General features: G+C 41.3%; 1 protein-coding gene and 1 long non-coding RNA gene across 2 annotated transcripts in view; both read left to right on the top strand.

Annotated features, from left to right (window-relative positions):
• LOC140351666 (uncharacterized) overlaps nucleotides 1-23522 on the top strand; it is a 344644-nt gene that overhangs the window by 197356 nt on the left and 123766 nt on the right. The window lies entirely within an intron of this gene.
• Nucleotides 1-23522, top strand: part of thada (THADA armadillo repeat containing) — a 165224-nt gene that overhangs the window by 63897 nt on the left and 77805 nt on the right. The window contains exon 29 of the mRNA XM_072437603.1: nucleotides 23274-23442. Within this exon, the coding sequence (XP_072293704.1) occupies nucleotides 23274-23442 (169 nt within the window). The remainder of the gene's footprint in view (nucleotides 1-23273; nucleotides 23443-23522) is intronic.

Here is a 23522-nt window from a genome sequence, read left to right as displayed (position 1 = left end):
GGTAGTCCAGGATCCACTCTGCCAGGTCATACTCCACACCACCCGTCTCCAGCTTGTCCCTCAGGAGCAGCGGCTGGATGGTGTTGAAGGCGCTGGAAAGATCGAAGAACAGAATCCTCACAGAGCTGCCAGGCTTTTCCAGGTGAGAGAGAGAGCGGTGCAGCAGGGAGATGACGGCGTCCTCCACTCCGATGCCAGACCGATATGCAAACTGCAGCGGGTCCATGGCTGAGCTCACGGTGGAGTGGAGGTGGTCCAGGACCAGCCGCTCCAGTGTCTTCATCAGGTGGGACGTGAGAGCCACTGGCCTGAAGCTGTTGAGGTCTTTGGGGCGCGGTGTCTTAGGCACAGGTACCAGACAGGAGGTCTTCCAGACCTGTGGTACCACCCTCAGCTTCAGGCTCATGTTGAAGACATGCTCCATAACTCCACACAGTTCATCTGCGCAGGACTTAACCTGTTACCACCCACCTATTTTCGCCCTGTGCACAATGGTTGGACATACCCAAATGCCAGTGCTTATTAAAAGAGGATCTTATGTTCCACATGCAAGTGTGATGCATCATTAGAAAGCTTAGGCCTTCTAGTTTCTGCAGATGTGCACATGAACACTGTCAGAGCTTCAGAACTTACACTACAGAGGCCCAAACATAAACAAAACATCCTTTTTTAGTCTTGCCTGAATATTGTCAATTTGTAATGGTCCTGAGCATGACATACTTCGTTGTGTGCATATGCTGTTCACTGTACATGATGTTTATCTTGTTGACAACAACTGTGTAAAGTTTCAGATCTCTAGGAACAGGCATTTTGGTGCTGTTGACCTTTTTGTATCAAAAAGTATATTCGGAACAAGTGATCCAAATATGTGCCAACTGTGCCAAACTGTTTTATTACAATTTTAGCTCCTCTATGATCATAAAACATACATTTTGATGTTTTGTAGGCCACTAATACCCATTATAACTGCTAAAAACAATGAATGTGAAAATGTGTATTAATGAGTTTACCTGAATTTACATGAATTTCCCATATAAAGATGAAAAAAAAAAAACCCATAATATTTTTAGTTTATTTTTGTATTGATATAATAATACATATATCTAACAAAATACGCGTCCCAAAGGCTAATAAAATCAGAAAACGTGATGCGTAAAATGTAGTCGCAAAATGCAGAAAAATCTAGGCTCTGACAGCCTTACGCACGAGAACAGGGAGAATTCCTTTGTCCCTTTGTCCCACCTACCAGGAGAAAGCTCTCCTCATTGGCTAGAATAATATGTCACTCAAAGTCTCCTGCGTGCCTGTTAGCAGAAGCTAAGGGCTAAAAACAAAGATGGACGCGCGCTTCGGAAGCGCAGAATTTTTTTCCTCCGGAGGCTGTAGCAAACAAACCCGGTGACAGACAAATTCGTGGATGGTCTCATTCTGTAGGTAACAGTCTAAGGAAGAGATCGATGTCAAACACTATCGTATAAGTCAAACAGGTCATTTGTTATGGACGGCGAAATGCGGCGGACAAGCGCATTCTCGTCCGGTGAGAAACGAAGAAAAGTTTACTTGACAATATCTCGAAATCGGATAACTTCAGGAAAAATACAAGTGGATATTGTTTTTCAATGATTCCTTACGGACAGACTGAGTACAAGGATGTACAGAATTAAAGCCGTTTTGTCCGTCATAAACAGCAAACAGGTAGGACATGCGTTTGTAAAAGTTGAGACTTTCTCACAAACTATTGGCAATTGGGGCATATTTTTCAATGTAAATCAATGACATATTCGTTTTGTTGAGAAAATAAGCTTTAAAATGATGTATGGCTTGCTGGTATTGACCACGGAAATAAAAGTGACGATGTAAGAGAATATTTGAGATATAGAAAATGTTCGCCGGCGGACAGGTGGGTGGTAACAGGTTAAGGAGCCTGGGGCTGATGCCATCAGGTCCTGCTGCCTTCCTCACTTTAATCCTCTTCAGCTCACTCCTCACCTGTGCTGCTGTGACAGTCAGTGGTTGGCAGGGGGACCGTGTGCTGGGGGGATGGGTGAGTCCAGGCGAAGTGGGGAGCTGATGGATGGTCCGGGGCAGATAAGCGAAGAGGAACAGATGCAGGGCATTGTCCAGCTGTGGAAGAGGGAGCATGCAGCTGTGCAGGGGGAGGGGCGGGTGACCGATCAAACCTCAAGAAGTGAGCATTTAAATCATTCACCCACTGTAGATCCCCCTCTGTCTGGGCAGGGGGGATTTTGAAGCCCGAGATGGTTTTCAGGCTCCTCCACACTCCCTGAATGTTCTTTTGCTGCAGCTGCTCCTCCATCCTCCTCTTGTAGCCGGCCTCAGCCTGCCTGATCTTCCTGCTCAGCTCCTTCTGCACAGTCCTCAGCTCCTCCTTGTTCCCTGACCTGAGGGCTCTCTTCTTCTCCTTCAGCAGAGCCTTCAGTTCACGGTTAATCCATGGCTTGTTGTTTGGAAAACACCGCACCGTCCGGGTTGGAACAATGTTCTCAAAACAGAAGTTGATTTAAATTAATTAATTTAAATTAATTAATTTGAATTAATTATAAACTTTAAAAATGTGCTCTTCTGTGATGATATTTTTACAATTTTTAGCGAAAGTCAAAAATATATTTCTTAACTGCATTTTAGTTCAATGAGTCGTCAACCTGTCACAGGCCCTTTAATGTGCTGTTACCTCGACAACAGACCACAAAGAACTCTGGGGATGCGGCCTCAAAAGGATAAACGTTATTGTTTTCACATGGAGGGTCCAAAACCCTCTGTCCTGCCTGGTTGTTTTGGCATAAAACTTAAATATACACCACCATAACAAGTATTTTTCTTTTTTTTGGTGCCAATAATAACACTTGAAATTGAATAAATTTGAAATAAGTTTATAGTAAAATTCTCACTCCTGTCCCATCCTGCTTTTGTCCCAATCCATGCTATTTATGGGGGAAAAAAGCCAGAAGTAGACTAGGACTATGGTTACTATCTATCTTCAGGAAAAACAGAAATGGCGCAAATTTAAACGTCTTATCTGTTAAAACATAAAAATATAACATTACAATCTCACAGAAGTCAAATTTACACAGTCTGGACCCTTTACAATCTATACTTCATCAGCCTGCAGGTCGCATGGAGGTCGTAACCCCAACAGAGCATACATAACACAAATATTATTGCTTTGAACCCAATTATACTGACATATTTATTAAAACAGACGGCCATGTTTCATTATTCTATCAGTATGAAATTAATCTATCTTTGTCCCATCCAGTACTGAATCTTTTTACTCCTCCTTAGAACTCTTTCTACTCGTTGGAGACTTTCCCACATTCCTGCTCTGCCTCTCGAGTGCGTCACATTTATGGAAAATGACAATCAAAGTTTGGACAAAGACAAAAGGAGACGCAGGAGACATATTTATGACCGTAATAATAGTCTGAGAAGTATTCCCTGTTGTTTCTGGTCCAGGTATCTGTCTTCACCTGGCTCGGCTCGGCAGTTTGGAGTAGTCTTTCTTTCTGCTGCAACGCCACGTTCATAACCTTGAAACTAACCAACTAAGTATCAAAATATTAGCTTTTTTAACTTTTTTATTTACATTTCGAATTTAAACTCTTCTAGGGTCTTTAGTTTCGGCGATAAAAATACATGGACAACTGCAGGCAACTAAGAGATTATTATGATAACGGGCTGCAATAATTGATGGACTAATTGTGACTAATAATCAATCACATTTTGATAATTGTTATTTGGACTATAAACAGTATAAAACACATCAATAAGACCTTATACAAAGACAGCGACATTCATAAATCAAAAGAGAATAAAACAAGAATAAACAATTTAATAAATAATACACTTTATTTAAGTATTTTTATGTATCGTATTTTCCGGTCTATAAGTCGCACCGGCCAAAAAATGCATAATAGAGAAGAAAAAAGCCATCGTAAGTTGCACTGGAGTATGAAATAAGGCTGCAAGTGTGAAAATAATAAATAATATCACATAGTATAAATATAAGTATAAGTCTTTGAAAAAAGGTGCCACTTATAGTCCGGAAAATACGGTATATGTATTTTCTAAAAAATGTTTTAAATGGATATATTTTTTGTATGTATATATGTCTGTGTATGTTTTTTTATTTATATATTTTTTTATTCCTTGGAGAGATGGTTGAGACAATTGGCAAAGGGTCGAGGCCCGGGATTAATAATAAAATATAGTTTGAATTAGTTGTCTAATCATAAAAACACTCACTGACCAGTCGACTTCTCAAATATGGATATTGTTGTATAGTTCAAGCCGTAATAGCGAAAACACATCTGTTGGGGAGTTCTACACTGCAATAACAATAAAGTACCTTTCCAGAAATGTCAAAAAGTGGTTTTGCCTAAGGTCACGCTGACATAGACTTCACTGTTGCCTCACTAAATGCCATCAGTTTGTTTGTTTTCCCTTTGTCGTTTGGACGTTGTCAAATGGCCTCCGTCGCGCCAGATGGTTCACAAATGCTGGAGCTTTCCCCACTTTCACCTGCTTCAAAAAAAAAAAAAAAAAAACACAACGTACCGAGACCATTAGCATCACTAACCCATTCAAACTGCCAAACCTTTCTGATGTTGTACGTACTCTACGGTCTAAGAGATGTGCGCGTTTTATACATCATTTAGAATCAGAATCAGAAAGGGGTTTATTGCCATTTGTCGATGAACAAACATTCACAAACATAGGAACTTGTCCTGGTGATTTGGTGCAACACAAACATTGAACACTTTATACAGAGACGGCATGATATGTACATTCTAAATAAAATATACCATATTTATACCGGAGTATATGTCATGCCAGCCAAATGCATAATAGAGTAGAACAAAACATATATAAGTTGCACTGGAGTATTAAGTCGCATTTTTTGGGGAAATGTATTTGATAAAATCCAAGACCAAGAACAGACATTTCATCTTGAAATGCAATTTAAAATAATAACAGATGAGAGAACATGGTGAATAGGTGTACATATGCTAACGCTAACACCTTCAGCTACATGAGGCACAGACAGAACTGTGGTAAGTGTCTGGTATGTTAACGTAACATATGAACAGTTATTCAGATAACTATAGCATAAAGAACATGCTAACAAGTTTACCAAAGCATCAGTTTTACCCCAAATCACTAAATCTATTGAATTCTTCTTCCTCTGTGTCACTTCTAAACAACTCCACAAACTCCAGAGGTAGAGGAAGTGCAGATTCTTCTTCTGCATCGATTTGAGCCTAGAGCGCCCTCTTGTGGTTGTCAGTGTGAAAATAACGAATAATATTCCATATAAGTCGCTCCGGAGTTTAAGTCTCCCCCTATGAAAAAATACGGTAGTCAGATTTTGGTTGAGCTGTAAAGTAGAATATTACAGTTAAATCACTTTCTAGTTCAGTTTGACTCCCAAGACTTTAAAAAGCTCTCACACTAACACAAAACAGCAGGCCCCTTGAAATGATACTTACATATGGCTTAAAACCTTCAGAGTTCCCCCCCGCCCCGCCCACGTCGTCGTGCTCCGTTCCTGAACATGTTTCTCTCGGCCGTCTGCTTTACGTTTTCAGACTCGTGTCAAAAACGTCTCGGCGCTTCTCCGCAGGCTCGTATCTTCGCCGACAGATCAGAGCGCGCGGATCAGGCGGTTTTATGGCCTCAAACCGAGCCGTTATGTGGCGTTATTCCACCGCGGGCCCGCTCACTTCTGATGTCACGTGGTCCCGATGGATGAAACGATTCCGCTCGCTTCTGACTCGCTTCACTTCCGAGCGACATTCCTCACTGACGGACATTTACTTGGACTTATGTAGCCGAGGTGTTTCAGTCTCTGTGGAGGAAACATTTGAAACTACGCCAGATTTGTTAAAGACATAAGAGGCTGTTTAAATTTGTTTTTTAATCTGCTTTTCTCAGAGTTTGGCCACTGTCTGTTACTTTTCTGTTTTAGGCTAAAGTGACTTCAGCTTTTAATATGTAAAACATTAATTGTGTCATACAAAACATGCCTGGAGTTTTAATATTATAAAACTGAATCGCGACGGGGATTCAGACATTTCTAATGGTCAGTGATCAGCTTGGGACTTTTGAATGGACACTTTTTAATCCCGTCATTAAAGGAGAGTTCAGACTTTAAAGGAAGAAACTTGACTGTTGTTTTGTTTGTTAAATGTCTTGTTTATGTTCATAAAATCCATTTAATTGAAACAAATTTAGTCAGTCTTTTTGAAAATAAAATTAAAATTTGAATAAAAATTGAGGCTGATCAATATGAGGGAGAAAACTGATTGTTTGTCTTACATATTGCCCAGCCCTACGTGAAGTTGTGGTTCGTCTTATACAGATGTTAATATTTAGTCTTCCTCTTTATGCCGCCCACCTCTTGATTTCATCTGGTGGTTATTCAGAAGTGTTTTGAAAGTCCGTGCACTTCTCCAGATGAGCTCTGATCAATTCAACACTCAAAATGCATTGAAACATATATTTTTGGATGATGTTGGGCCACATTTTAGCTTCAGTTGTGTTTGTATTGGTTCTGATTTTTCCTTGTTTTGCCCAGTCACAGGTGCTCTCTTATTTTTGCTTAATTCAGACATGTCGGTGTAATCCCTCATTCGTCCAGGCGTGTTCCATAGTAGAAAAAGCTTCAGTTGTAGTCATCTGGACTCAGTTTGAAAAAATAGACGTTTCGACTCTCATCCAAGATTCATTGTCAATAAAAGAATTTAGATCGAGAACTCCGATATTAATACTGTTCTGTGGTAAGACCCACCCATTGGGAGGAGCCTTCCTGAAGTAGAAAGAGTTGTTTGTTTCAACAGAAACTCCCCCCTTGTATCTACCGAGCTAGCCTATTCAGAATCTTAGTGGGCTATTAGAATCCTCTTTGTCTTTGTGAGACCCTGGCTCAACCACCCTGAGTACCTGATTAGCATCTAAATGTCCTGGTCCTGGTCTTCTACCTTTCCAGGGGTTCAGTAACCCATTATAAATAACAGGAAGATTAAACCTTAGCCCTCCATTTCTGTTTAAAGAAGGTCTTTCTTTTTTAACAAAAATAGCTTCCTTGACTCCTCTTTCAAACCATCTTTTCTCCCTGCTTAAAACCTTCACCTCACCGTCTTCAAACGAGTGATTAGAGGCTTCAAGATGGAGATGCACGGCACTCTGAGGTCCTGAACTTGTATTTCTTCTGTGCTGATAAAGCCTCTTGTGTAGAGGCTGTTTAGTCTCACTATGTAAACTTTCTTCACTGCATTGGATCGAATAAACTACATTGCTCTGTTTTTGAGTCGGCAACTTGTCCTTAGGATGAACCAGTTTTTGTCTTAAAGTGTTTCCTGGTTTAAAATAAACAGGGACTTTGTGTTGTCTAAAAATTCTCTGCAGTTTTTCCGACAGGCCAGACACATAAGGGATAGAAACACCCTTCCTTCTCTGTTCAGTTTCCCTTTTGTCCTGCTTCTTGGTTCTTGGCGATGCTAAGGAGAATCGCTTGGCCTTTCTTGATTGTTCCACGATCAGAGGAGAGGACGGGAAACTCCAAATAGAAGTATATAGGAAACCTACACACACGGACCAGTATCTGCTCTTTGGTTCCAACCACCCACTACAGCACAAGCTGGGTGTGATCAGAACCTTACAACACAGAGCTCAAGGTGTGCCCACCAGCTCAGAGGGCAAGAAGAAAGAGGAAAAACATGTCCGAAATGCCCTCTCAGCCTGTGGTTACCCCGCTTGGGCCCTCAACAGAGTGAAGAGAACCAAGAAGCAGGACAAAAGGGAAACTGAACAGAGAAGGAAGGGTGTTTCTATCCCTTATGTGTCTGGCCTGTCGGAAAAACTGCAGAGAATTTTTAGACAACACAAAGTCCCTGTTTATTTTAAACCAGGAAACACTTTAAGACAAAAACTGGTTCATCCTAAGGACAAGTTGCCGACTCAAAAACAGAGCAATGTAGTTTATTTGATCCAATGCAGTGAAGAAAGCTGTGAAGAACGTTACATAGGTGAGACAAAACAGCCTCTACACAAGAGGCTTTATCAGCACAGAAGAAATACAAGTTCAGGACCTCAGAGTGCCGTGCATCTCCATCTTGAAGCCTCTAATCACTCGTTTGAAGACGGTGAGGTGAAGGTTTTAAGCAGGGAGAAAAGATGGTTTGAAAGAGGAGTCAAGGAAGCTATTTTTGTTAAAAAAGAAAGACCTTCTTTAAACAGAAATGGAGGGCTAAGGTTTAATCTTCCTGTTATTTATAATGGGTTACTGAACCCCTGGAAAGGTAGAGGACCAGGACAAGGACATTTAGATGCTAATCAGGTACTCAGGGTGGTTGAGCCAGGGTCTCACAAAGACAAAGAGGATTCTAATAGCCCATTAAGATTCTGAATAGGCTAGCTCGGTAGATACAAGGGGGGAGTTTCTGTTGAAACAAACAACTCTTTCTACTTCAGGAAGGCTCCTCCCAATGGGTGGGTCTTACCACAGAACAGTATTAATATCGGAGTTCTCGATCTAAATTCTTTTATTGACAATGACTCTTGGATGAGAGTCGAAACGTCTATTTTTTCAAACTGAGTCCAGATGACTACAACTGAAACTTTTTCTATTAATTCAGACATGTTTAGTCCTGGTGTCTTGGTATTGACTTTGTTTAGTCCTGGTTCCATTCTTAGTCCTCTGTTTGGTGAAAGCTTGTGTGTGTTTGGTCCTGTTAATGTCTGAGTTAGTCTTGTCCTCTTTTAACCGGCTTAGGTTGTGTTCACACTTTAATTTACCGTATTTTCCGCACTATAGGGCGCACTGGATTATAAATCACAGTAGAATAGAAAAAAACATTTAAGTTGCACTAGAGTATGAAATGCGGTTGCAAGTGTAAAAGTAATAAATAACATCACTAATAATATAAGTATAAGTTGCACCCCGGCCAAAACTAAGAAAAAAAGGTGCGACTTATAGTCCGGAAAATACGGTATAAGGCGCACTGTCAATGAATGGTCTATTTTCAATCATTTATCACATATAAGGCGCACTGGACTATAAGTCGTTTTTTGAGAAAATAAAAGGCTTTTTACTTTGCCTCATAATCCGGAAAATACGGTAGTCAGAATTTGAACCCGGTTTAGTTCTATTGTAGACTTTGTTTGGTCCTGTTTTTGTCCTGATTTAGTCCCAGAGTTAATGTGATGTTTGCAAGTGTGTTTCCTTATTTTGTGTCTGAGTTCATAACTGGACTTGTCTTGGATTTGCCAAACTTTAGTCCAATTAAGTTTAAGAATCACTGCTCTATTCCACCTTATCTTTATTGAAACAACAGATTACAGAGAGACAAAGCGTTACGTTAGTTCTTAATTAAACTAAAATGCCAAATTGCATAAGCGTTCTCGAGCCGACACACACCACATTCTCTGTCGTAGCAGCTCTTGCTCCTTAAATAAAACCCAGATGAGGTTTGCCCAGCGCCAGTCAACAACAGTCCGACCCCCAGGGAACTGCCCCGTTTCTAAAATTACACCCTTCAAAACTGTCATTTCCCTTTGCAAAAGAGTTTCAATGGGACAAATTAGCACAGATAGTTAACATATGGGCCTCGGATCGGGGGCAGTGGGCGGGTGCAAACGTGCCTCATTATTTGTGTTTGTGTGCAAAGGAATGTGGACTGTCAGAGGTGGCCAGTAACGAGACGCAATAAAGTTACAAGTATTTTCTTTTCCCGCTTTACTACTTCCACGTGGGTTGTTTTATTTTGTAGTGAAAGACGCAAACTTGAGCACATTTATCAGCCTCTATACTCTCGTTTATGTTATGTTGTTGTAATGTTTTCCAAAAGCAGTGAGACAACCCTGAATCATTTTTTTTTCGATTTTTTGCCTAATTCTGTTTCATTTACAATAATAATGCAACGTTATGCTTGTATTTATCTTGTATTTATACTGTATTTAGTTATAATACAAGTTGATGTTTTCTGTGTATTGTGTGTGCATTAAGTTACCGTACTGCCCACGTTGTACCATGAGATAAAAGTGCAGTATATCCAGTCCAAATAGGCCTATGTTTTACTTTTTTTTTTGGTAATATCATTTTAGATTATGTCCTTTGTTTATTTACCACTTTTTATTAAGTGGAAAGGAAAAGATGCATTAAAACCACTTGATAAACAAATGAAAAACACAAATAAAATATACTTGTGTATCTAATAGTGCCTATTACAGGTCGGACAACGTCATTTTTTCCCACAGATTTTTGTAACTTTTCTCCACAAACAGCCGCTGTAAAAGTATTATTTAAAACCGGTATAAATGCACCAAATAATAAAATTAATAAACCTGTCACATGCACTTTAAGCTTGAATCGGCCCTACAACGCAGTTCAGATAAACATATTAAAAATGTACTGAACATTTTATCCAAGAATACCTCATTGTTTAGGTCTTTAATTGTACTTCCTGTTTCTAATCGATGACATCACACTAGGAAATATTCCAACAAAAACGAGGCTAAATCTAACGTCTATATTTCTACAGATTTTTCAACTTTTCTCCACAAACAGCCACTCGATTGGCGTGAAACTATTATTTAAAACCGGTCTAAATGCACCAAATAAAGTCAAAATTAGACCCTCATAAAAACCTGTCACATGCACTTTAAGTAATAGTAATAGTAGTTTACTGTAATAGTTTCAGACTCTCGCGCAGCTAAACAGAACCGCTGAGCTTTGAGTTTCATCACGTTCGACCGCCGTTCTTTCACTCGCTCACACGGTTCATCCGCTCGTCTCTTCTTCTCTGAGGCGTGTGCTGCTCAGGAATGCTAACTGTTGTCTGGGGTTTTTGGTTGCGGGGCTTTTGTCGGGCTGTTGGCGGGGGGGCAGCAGGTGGAGGAGCATGTGCTGACAGTTGACCCGCCCGCTCTTCTGTTCGCCGTGTGTCTCCTGACGTACGTGTGATTATATTTAGTGGGTCGACAACAGTGGAGCCGTGACAGCAGTTCAGAAGTACAACTGACATTTTTGAAAGTACATATACAAGATTGCATAAGTAATAAGAAATAAATATACCATATTTTCCGCACTATAAGTCGCACCGGAGTATAAGTTGCAACAGCCAAAAAATGCATAATAGAGAAGAAAAAGACATATAAAAGTTGCACTAGAGTATGAAATGCGGTTGCAAGTGTGAAAATAACAAGTAATATCACATATAAGTCGCTCCGGAGTAAGTAAGTTGCACCCCGGCCAAAACGATGAAAAAAGGTGCGACTTATAGTCCGGAAAATACGGTATGAACAATATTCTTATTGATGATGCTCTATTTTCAATGTGTATATTTTTTTTCTTTTTTAAGACTTTTAATCGGTGCCATTTAACAAAAAAAAATAGCCTTCAAAGCCTAAACTCCGCTCGAAACATCATACCGTATTTTCCGCACTATAAGGCGCACTGGATTATAAGGGGTCATTAAATGGTCTATTTTGGATAATTGTTCATACACATCAAGTGAAACAAAACAGACAGATAAGTCATTTGAGCTTTATTAAAAACTTTCAACTCATTCAGATCAACATTTTTCAAACGTTAATGAGCGTATTGCGACGATGTCATTGGCCTTTCGAACGTTGCAATGTCATTGACCTATAGAACGCTGCGATGTCATTGGCCTTTAGAACGCTGCGATGTCATTGGCCTATAGAACGCTGTGATGTCATTGGCCTTTAGAACGCTGTGATGCCATTGGCCTTTAGAACGCTGCGATGTCATTGGCCTATAGAACGCTACGATGTCATTGGCCTATAGAACGCTGCGATGTCATTGGCCTTTAGAACGCTGCGATGTCATTGGCCTATAGAACGCTGTGATGTCATTGGCCTTTAGAACGCTGCGATGCCATTGGCCTTTAGAACGCTGCGATGTCATTGGCCTTTATAACGCTGCGATGTCATTGGCCTTTATAACGCTGTGATGTCATTGGCCTTTAGAACGCTGCGATGTCATTGGCCTTTATAACGCTGCGATGTCATTGGCCTATAGAACGCTGCGATGTCATTGGCCTTTATAACGCTGTGATGTAATTTGCCTATAGAACGCTGCGATGTCATTGGCCTTTATAACGCTGCGATGTAATTTGCCTGTAGAACGCTGCGATGCCATTGGCCTATAGAACGCTGCGATGTCATTGGCCTATAGAACGCTGCGATGCCATTGGCCTATAGAACGCTGTGATGTCATTGGCCTTTCGAACGCTGCGATGTCATTGGCCTTTCAACGCTGCGATGTCATTGGCCTTTAGAACGCTGCGATGTCATTGGCCTTTATAACGCTGCGATGTCATTGGCCTATAGAACGCTGCGATGTCATTGGCCTATAGAACGCTGCGATGCCATTGGCCTATAGAACGCTGCGATGTCATTGGCCTATAGAACGCTGCGATGTCATTGGCCTTTATAACGCTGTGATGTCATTGGTCTTTATAACGCTGCGACGTCATTGGCCTTTCGAACGCTGCGATGTCATTGGCCTTTCGAACGCTGCGATGTCATTGGCCTTTATAACGCTGCGATGTCATTGGCCTGTAGAACGCTGCGATGTCATTGGCCTTTATAACGCTGTGATGTAATTTGCCTATAGAACGCTGCGATGTCATTGGCCTTTATAACGCTGCGATGTCATTGGCCTGTAGAACGCTGCGATGCCATTGGCCTATAGAACGCTGTGATGTCATTGGCCTATAGAACGCTGTGATGTCATTGGCCTATAGAACGCTGCGATGCCATTGGCCTATAGAACGCTGTGATGTCATTGGCCTTTCGAACGCTGCGATGTCATTGGCCTTTCAACGCTGCGATGTCATTGGCCTTTATAACGCTGTGATGTAATTTGCCTATAGAACGCTGCGATGTCATTGGCCTTTATAACGCTGCGATGTCATTGGCCTGTAGAACGCTGCGATGTCATTGGCCTTTATAACGCTGTGATGTAATTTGCCTATAGAACGCTGCGATGTCATTGGCCTTTATAACGCTGCGATGTCATTGGCCTGTAGAACGCTGCGATGCCATTGGCCTATAGAACGCTGCGATGTCATTGGCCTATAGAACGCTGTGATGTCATTGGCCTATAGAACGCTGTGATGTCATTGGCCTATAGAACGCTGCGATGCCATTGGCCTATAGAACGCTGTGATGTCATTGGCCTTTCGAACGCTGCGATGTCATTGGCCTTTCAACGCTGCGATGTCATTGGCCTTTATAACGCTGTGATGTAATTTGCCTATAGAACGCTGCGATGTCATTGGCCTTTATAACGCTGCGATGTCATTGGCCTTTATAACGCTGTGATGTAATTTGCCTATAGAACGCTGCGATGTCATTGGCCTTTATAACGCTGTGATGTCATTGGCCTTTCGAACGCTGCGATGTCATTGGCCTTTCAACGCTGCGATGTCATTGGCCTTTCAACGCTGCGATGTCATTGGCCTTTAGAACGCTGCGATGTAATTTGCCTATAGAACGCTGCGATGTCATTGGCCTTTACAACGCTGCGATGTAATTTGCCTTCATAACGCTGTGATGTAATTTGCCTATAGAACGCTGCGATCTCATTGGCCTTTCGAACGCTGCGATGTCATTGGCCTTTCGAACGCTGCGATGTCATTGGCCTTTCGAACGCTGCGATGTCATTGGCCTTTAGAACGCTGCGATGTAATTTGCCTATAGAACGCTGCGATGTCATTGGCCTTTATAACGCTGCGATGTCATTGGCCTGTAGAACGCTGCGATGTCATTGGCCTTTCGAACGCTGCGATGTCATTGGCCTTTAGAATGCTGCGATGTCATTGGCCTATAGAACGCTGCGATGTCATTGGCCTTTATAACGCTGTGATGTAATTTGCCTATAGAACGCTGCGATGTCATTGGCCTTTATAACGCTGCGATGTCATTGGCCTGTAGAACACTGCGATGCCATTGGCCTATAGAACGCTGTGATGTCATTGGCCTATAGAACGCTGTGATGTCATTGGCCTATAGAACGCTGCGATGCCATTGGCCTTTATAACGCTGTGATGTCATTGGCCTTTTGAACGCTGCGATGTCATTGGCCTTTCAACGCTGCAATGTCATTGGCCTTTAGAACGCTGCGATGTCATTGGCCTATAGAACGCTGCGATGTCATTGGCCTTTAGAACGCTGTGATGTAATTTGCCTATAGAACGCTGCGATGCCATTGGCCTATAGAACGCTGCAATGTCATTGGCCTATAGAACGCTGCGATGTCATTGGCCTTTATAACGCTGTGATGTAATTTGCCTATAGAACGCTGCGATGTCATTGGCCTTTAGAACGCTGTGATGCCATTGGCCTTCATAACGCTGTGATGTAATTTGCCTATAGAACGCTGCGATGTCATTGGCCTTTAGAACGCTGTGATGCCATTGGCCTTCCGAACGCTGCGATGTCATTGGCCTATAGAACGCTGTGATGTAATTTGCCTATAGAACGCTGCGATGTCATTGGCCCATAGAACGCTGTGATGTCATCTGAAACCCCCGTAAATGAGCTGAGCCTGGGTGAAGAGGCCTTTATGCGTGTAATACGAGATTACTGATGCCACAGCCTTTCCAGCTGGCAACGATGACATGTAGAAATAAAAATATCTCTTACGTTATTGGATAAGTCGGGCATGTTTCCTTTTCGGACACGGACACCTTTTGGAAAAACATGTTATTATCTCGACATTAGGGAAGTATTTGCGTACCGTGCGCAGCGCCAACTTCACATTTGTAAATAGAAACGCGAGAACCAGGATGACCAGGATGACCAGGCGCTTTTATATGTTTAAATTTACATCGGAAAACACAGATTCTTACTGAGAGCGGGGTCGCCTCTCCACAGAGCTGACCAGTAACGTGTCACAGGCTTCTCTCTATAGTTTTTGTCAAATGCCAGATAGTTAGTTTATTTTGAATATTGAAGCAAAAAGAAACATGTAAAATAAACATGTTTTCATTTGATGCTTCCCTAGATAAACTCTGCTGCGGAAGATAAATTACATAATCATAATTACAATACCTCTCTCATTTCTTCCCTGTAGCTATTATTTTTGTTGCTATGTTTATTTTATTATTCTTTTTGAAATGTCTTAAGTTTGTACAAAGTTTTATTTCCTCATTCCTTATATAGTATTCCATAAACTAAGGAAATACAAGAAATGTTCCTACTCGTGCGGGTCTTAAAATGAGAGAGATACTTCCCATCTCGATTCATAAATTATTATTAATTTGTAAAATGTTATTATTTGCTCTATACATAGTTAAAATGTCACTATATCTGTATAGCTTTGAGTCAACAAACAACAGCTGCGCATGTTCCAGATATCCAACCCAAAGTTTGGCCTTTTTGGGGTTTTAACAACTCTCTTATATTTTCGAAGAAGGTTTCCGTGGCGACAGAGTATAATTCTCTTATCTCGCCGCTAATCTGATTTACCCAAATTGAACATAATGAAATTGGGACACTTACACGGTGACGTTATAAAAGTCTATATTTGTCTTTTAACTCGATTGAAACAAAACAGTGTGTGCAAGTTTTGTTGTGTTACGTCAACTGTTTAATACGCAGATTATTTTTATTAGATTTGCCTTTTTTTTTGGCAAAATTTATCCGTCTCTCGAATGCTCAACACCACAACCTTTCATTCTGATCAGCTTGTACAAGTTTAGAATTATTATGCAAAAATTTCACACTCAAGTAGTACCACAATTATGATAAAATTATCTTTAAAAAAAAATTTAAAAAATTGAGTGTCAAATTTGGCACAAAATAACTGCAATTTCTTCGTTTTCATGTGTTATAGATCATTCTAAAACTTAACAGGAAATGACAAAATTCTCCTTTACATGTTTTTTTGTATCAATATTTGCTCAAAGGAGTTTCTTGTTTTGAAACCAGTTTTTGTATTGATTACCGTATTTTCCGGACTATAAGTCACACCTTATTTCATAGTTTTGGTCGGATTGCGACTTATACTCCAGAGCGACTTATATGCGATATTGTGATATGTGATATTATTTGTTGTATTCACACTGACAACCACAAGAGGGCGCTCTAGGCTCTAAGCGAAGAAGAATCTGCACTTCCTCTACCTCTGGAGTTTGTGGAGTTGTAAACTTGTTAGCATGTTCTTTATGCTATAGTTATCTGAATAACTGTTCATATGTTACGTTAACATACCAGACACTTACCACAGTTCTGTCTGTGCCTCATGTAGCTGAAGGTGTTAGCGTTAGCATACGTACAACTATTCACCATGTTCTCTCATCTGTTATTATTTTAAATTGCATTTCAAGATAAAATGTTTGTTCTTGGTCTTGGATTTTGATTTCCCCCAAAAATGCGACTTATACTCCAGTGCGACTTATATATGTTTTTTTCTTCTCTATTTTGCATTTTTTGGCTGGTGCTTTTTGATACTTTTGCCACCCTACAATACAACAATACAATAGACTGTTATTTAGATTGTCATGGAATTCGTACAACATTTCAGTCCTTTTCAGTCACACAAACGTTCTCTTGTTGCGGTGCAGTTGTTTTCTCGCAGCTCGTAAACGTTTGCGGCACATGGCTCACACTCTCTTTACGTTCACCTTTGACCTGGAAGCTCGCCCCGGTGTGACTCACTCTGACCGCGGCGTTTATGGTTTTGGACATGTAACATAACGTTCTCTGCAGTTTATGACAATGGGCTTTTCCCAGAATCCAAGCAAAATATGTAGTCGTTTGGCTCACGGTGCAGTCCTCATTTAATCTCAACTTTCGTCTTCGTTTAGTCCGGCTCTAGTTTGTTTTAATGTTTTTTTAATAGGCTAATACTTGGATTTATGGTATCCTGGCCTTTTTTAAATTATTCTTATTAAAAAACATGATATTTTGTCGTCGTTGCCGGTGTTATGTTAGCAAATTGCTCTTTAAAGAATCGTTCTGTATTAGAAAAACTGGTTTATTTTACATTTATAGTTTATATAATAGCCTATTAAGTGTTTATTTTTATTTTTTAAATTGACTTATTTGCGGCAATGAATTCTGAAATCAGTTTTTTATAAAGACCATAAGTGAGTTTTTTAAATATTTAATTGTGAAAATGTCGCCACACCTTCAGAATCACGCTGACATTGCAACAGAAACTAAATGACCCAGACTGTTTCATAACACGTATACATAATATTTACACCTTCTGTTTTATTTGATTAATATTGCTAAAAGTACTATTTATTTTAAGCATAAAACAACAAAAACATACATAAAACAAACAACCCTATGCAAAGAGAGGAAGAAGAAGAAAATGAATAATAATAAAAAATAATAATAAAAAAATAGTTAATAAATCAAGAAATAAGGTCTAAATATTCTGTAATTTATCTTATATTTTATTTTATTAATATTGCTAAAGGTATTGAAAATCTTTCGAGGACTTGTTTTATTACATTATTTCGTATACATTTCTGTACTATTTATTTTTTCAAGCATAAAACAAACAAACCTATGCAAAGAGAGAAAGAAGAAAATTAATAATACAACAAAATAATATATAAATAAAATGGGTCTAAATATTCTGTAATTTATCTTATATTTTATTTTATTAATATTGATAAAGGCTTTGAAAATCTTTTGAGGACTTAATTAAAAAGGTATTACATAATTCATATTTCATATTCATTTTTTGTTCTATTTTTTTTTAAACCAAAAACACACAAAACAAACAAATCCATGCAAAGAGAGGAAGAAGAAGAAAATGAATAATACAAAAAAATGATAATAATGAAATGATAAATAAATAAAAATGTAAATTAAATGTAAGACACATTACATAATATTTATTTCTTTATTAATATTGCTAAAAGTATTGAAACTCTTTTGAGGACATGTAGTACATCTTGTGAAGAATGAGCCACTCCCAAAGGTTTACATTGGTTCAGAAATACGTTGGGACAATGAAGTCAGCTGCTTTTCTCTTTTCTAATGTCGTTCATGACTCTCGAGCTCTTTGGCCTCACACAGTATGTAACTTATACGTCTTTGCACAAAGTATGTTTATGTCCTTTTCCCTGGAAACCGAGTGAGCCAAACACACGGCCGTTTGCCTGGAGTGAACCCTGGGTCGACGGGTCTTATGTGTCACTGCGGACGACACGGGCAGTTGCACGCTCTATATAGATTCATATTTATATTTGCTTTATGACACAGGACTGTTTGTCTCCTTCTCACCACTTCACATGCGCCCGCTGCAACTAAGGCTGTTCATCTCTATTAAATATAACAGCTGTATTTAAACTTATGAGAGTATTTCAAGGAATGTTTTTCTTTATTAGTGCCATCTTTTTAATGACTCAAATGTCTCAAACTCAACAAGAAGTGAACCAGGACTAAACCAGGTCTTAATTTGGACCAAACAAAGGCCAAACCAGGATTATATCTGGAATAAAAGAGTTTGAAGTCTGCACTGAAGCCCTAACTTACTTCATTTCTCATTCTCATCCATTTGATTCTTCATTTATATTTAGAATTTAACTGCATTGATCTCACTGCCACACAGAGAAATTCAATATATGACAGAATAACATTAAGATTAAAGATAAAGTGCCTCTGCATTGTACTGTAGTGTTAAAGTGACTATGACAGGTTTTTACGGTTTTCCAATTTTGACTTTATTTGTTGTATTTATACCTGTTGTACACATATAAATTATAGTTTTACATCAATCAAGCAGGTATTTTTGGAGAAAAGGTGAAAAAGCTGTAGAAAATGACAGTAAGTGACATCACACTAGGGACACTCATTCCAGACAAAGTTTATGCAGAATTTACACAAAGAAACAACTTTTTTGACACTCTAAACTTTATTCAACAAATAAAGGTGCTCCTTTATATTTTTATTTGTCAAATAAAAACGACGATGACATTAGATGTGTTTTTGCCCAGTGTTTGCTGGGTATTTTCCTAGTGTGATGTCATCAATTACAAACAGGAAGTTAATATATAAACCTAAAAAATGAGTCGTCCGACCTGTAGGGGGCACTTTAAATTCAATGGTTCCTATACCAAACTTGAAGGCGCAATGGACGATTTTTCGGCGATTTGAGAACTCGGGTGGACTGTTACAACACACACGTGCGTTTGTTTATTGTCTCTTCTGAGTCAGCTCGAACAGTCTTTCTCCGTCTTCATTTTGTCTATATTACTATATTACATACTATATTATGATAGATCAATGCGCTTAGAGACGCGGAAACGTGGGGACGAGCTGCAGGTGAGCAGTAGGTGCGTTTTATGATTGATACGTGGCAGGACTATTCGGCTGTCCACGCCACGAGGAAATGAGACTCAGATTTGGGCCAGAAAAATCGTCCATTTAACCTTTAACATCATCTTCACTGGAGCGGCGTTCCTCTGGCTCCTGTCCTCTCGTCTTCAGTCCCTGTCCTTTTGTCTTCAGTCCCTGTCCACTTGTCTTCAGTCCCTGTTCTCTCGTCTTCAGTCCCTGTCCTCTCGTCTTCGGTCCCTGTCCTCTCGTCGTGTTTCTGTTATGACACTGGAGAAGGAAACTGTATCGTGCTGTAAACAGGAGTAAATTTAGCTGCACTCTAAGTGACCATCGCACGCCGGCCCTGAAAACTCTAGCCATCAGCTTCAGATACGGATACGGCACTGACCAACTGACGTACAGGCTTGAACACTGACCAACAGGCTCGTACAGGCTCAAACACTGACCAACGGGCTCGTACAGGCTCGAACACTGACCAACGGGCTCGAACACTGACCAACAGGCTCGTACAGGCTCAAACACTGACCAACGGGCTCGTACAGGCTCGAACACTGACCAACGGGCTTGAACACTGACCAACAGGCTCGTACAGGCTCGAACACTGACCAACGGGCTTGAACACTGACCAACAGGCTCGTGCAGGCTCAAACACTGACCAACAGGCTCGTACAGGCTCGAACACTGACCAACGGGCTTGAACACTGACCAACAGGCTCGTACAGGCTCAAACACTGACCAACAGGCTCGTACAGGCTCAAACACTGACCAACAGGCTCGTACAGGCTCAAACACTGACCAACAGGCTTGTACAGGCTCAAACACTGACCAACAGGCTCGTACAGGCTCAAACACTGACCAAAAGGCTCGTACAGGCTCAAACACTGACCAACAGGCTCGTACAGGCTCAAACACTGACCAAAAGGCTCGTACAGGCTCAAACACTGACCAACGGGCTCGAACACTGACCAACGGGCTCGTACAGGCTCGAACACTGACCAACGGGCTCGAACACTGACCAACAGGCTCGTACAGGCTCGAACACTGACCAACAGGCTCGTACAGGCTCAAACACTGACCAACAGGCTCGTACAGGCTCAAACACTGACCAACGGGCTCGAACACTGACCAACAGGCTCGTACAGGCTCGAACACTGACCAACAGGCTCGTACAGGCTCAAACACTGACCAACAGGCTCGTACAGGCTCAAACACTGACCCAACGGGCTCGAACACTGACCAACAGGCTCGTACAGGCTCAAACACTGACCAACGGGCTCGAACACTGACCAACAGGCTCGTACAGGCTCAAACACTGACCAACAGGCTCGTACAGGCTCAAACACTGACCAACGGGCTCGAACACTGACCAACAGGCTCGTACAGGCTCGAACACTGACCAACAGGCTCGTACAGGCTCAAACACTGACCAACGGGCTCGAACACTGACCAACAGGCTCGTACAGGCTCAAACACTGACCAACAGGCTCGTACAGGCTCAAACACTGACCAACAGGCTCGTACAGGCTCGAACACTGACCAACAGGCTCGTACAGGCTCAAACACTGACCAACAGGCTCGTACAGGCTCAAACACTGACCAACGGGCTCGAACACTGACCAACAGGCTCGTACAGGCTCAAACACTGACCAACGGGCTCGAACACTGACCAACAGGCTCGTACAGGCTCGAACACTGACCAACAGGCTCGTACAGGCTCAAACACTGACCAACGGGCTCGAACACTGACCAACAGGCTTGTACAGGCTCAAACACTGACCAACAGGCTCGTACAGGCTCGAACACTGACCAACAGGCTCGAACACTGACCAACAGGCTCGTACAGGCTCGAACACTGACCAACAGGCTCGTACAGGCTCGAACACTGACCAACAGGCTCGAACACTGACCAACAGGCTCGTACAGGCTCGAACACTGACCAACAGGCTCGTACAGGCTCAAACACTGACCAACGGGCTCGAACACTGACCAACAGGCTCGTACAGGCTCAAACACTGACCAACGGGCTCGAACACTGACCAACAGGCTCGTACAGGCTCAAACACTGACCAACAGGCTCGTACAGGCTCGAACACTGACCAACGGGCTCGAACACTGACCAACAGGCTCGTACAGGCTCAAACACTGACCAACGGGCTCGAACACTGACCAACAGGCTCGTACAGGCTCAAACACTGACCAACGGGCTTGTACACTGACCACACACACATTCTAACTATTTAAAACACGTATATATCTTTATTTATTCTTCATACATCATATTTTACACTAGCAATTTCATATTTTGTTCGAATTTAATAATGATAATATTTTTTTTAACAGGGTTGCCAAAAATAATATTACCTTATTCTCTGAGCCAGATCACGATGCATATTTCATCATGTACTCTTTATGTTGCCTTGAAGCTAAAGTGACTTCCTTCTCCTGAAAATTCACACTTCATTGCAATTGGTTAAATCCACCTGTCACTCACCGATGAGAGGAGTGGGCGGGCAAATGTCAGCGTTTGAGGAAATGTGTGAATCACAGTACGGGGATCAGATTGTCCCGCGAACGAGATCACGATGTCCAATCTTTTCACAGTTTTCCCGCTTAACCACTGTGTCACTGTAGACGCAAAAAGACCGTATTCAGACACAACTCCTGCCTCTAGACCTTTCCTTTTACTCTACTCTTGACAAATACTGTTTAAACTTAATATATAACCTTTTAATCTGCCTTTATTGTGTGTTTGTGGCCTGTTCCGCTCACAATATCTGCACATTCACCACATGCAAACTGGGACTAAACCAAAAACAAGCCCAAAACCAAAACTGGACTAAACCAGAACTAATCAATGACTAGAACAGGACCAAACCAAGTCAAAATCGGGCCTAAAATGGACCCGGTTTAGGTCTTGTACACAGTCTTCTTTGTATGGACTTAACTTTAATCGAGCTACAATCCAGATGGTTATTAATGATCAAAACGTCTCAATTGTTTACATTTGTGATGATTTATTTCATCTATGACTCCCTGCGTGTATTCTCCCTAGAGGAAACTCAGAGTGGCCCGACACTGAGCCTGTGTGGGCCCAAACACACGAGGCTAGACCATTTCCGGACCGGCGAAGTCACGGTTCAAGTCTGGTCGTCAACTGTCCGTCTAAAGTTTAATCAGAAGAACGAGACGTGGAATCATTGTTAAAACAAAGCAAAGATATCAATTACATGTGTTGTTTTTGACATGTTCAGAGGCATTTGGTGGTTACTTAGTCGTCTTTCCGGGGTCAAACACACAAGACGACAAAACAAAACGCACATGTATAAGCAATAAACCAATATATATTGTACATTTAGGGCTAGTTGTATACAGGTTTGATGAAGACCTTTCGTGCCCTTGAGAGGAGTTTGTCTTGTGCACACAGAGCTTGAAAAGGGGAACAACTAGACATATGTTGTCACAAGATATGACAGCATATGAGCGCGTGCAAACATAAATAGTTAAATATAGATCTGATGAAAAAAAGACTGATGGTGTAAGCCACAGCAATTTGTCTTCAAACTATTTATTATTTCTCTTTTATTCTCTTTTGTTAACGTTCACTGTCTGTTTTTTGGCCAAGTTTCAAAATAAAACGCGTTATTTGATTATTTCACTTCACACAAAAGTAAAAAGAGGCTTAGAACTCAATTTGGAGTCAAAAATCCATTTTATATTGATGTATATGTTGCTTTTAAAAGTGTTTTGTTTTGTTTGTCGCTCCCTTTTATCCCGATTCATTGTGCAGTGGATTCATTCTTATTACAAAACTGCGGCCGATACATGAAATGGCCTCGTCGTTCCGTTGTAACTCTTCTGAAATAATCATGCCGGCGTGTGAGTGACATGCCGCCCGTTAACCCGTCCCCGCGGCCGCTGTATTGCAGATGCGGTCGCTCGGCCGTGTACAGGACCCGGGAGATGGCCGCCCGCGCCCTGGTCCCGTTCGTCCTGGTGACCCGGGTCCCGTCCACCGTCTGCGACCTGCTGCGGGAGCTTCCTCCGGCGCCGGGGCCTGAGATCCAGCACAACCACATCCACGGGACGCTACTCCAGGTGAGAACACGCGGGACGCTCTAAAAGGAGTTTGGAGAAGTTTGATTGATCACATTTTCTGGTCGATTTCAGTCGTATAG

Source organism: Eucyclogobius newberryi, unplaced genomic scaffold, assembly GCF_026437365.1.
Source record: "Eucyclogobius newberryi isolate DKJ021-1_F unplaced genomic scaffold, fEucNew1.0.hap1 SCAF_8, whole genome shotgun sequence".
NCBI lineage: Eukaryota > Metazoa > Chordata > Actinopteri > Gobiiformes > Gobiidae > Eucyclogobius > Eucyclogobius newberryi.
This window is presented reverse-complemented; position numbering and strand designations above follow the sequence as displayed.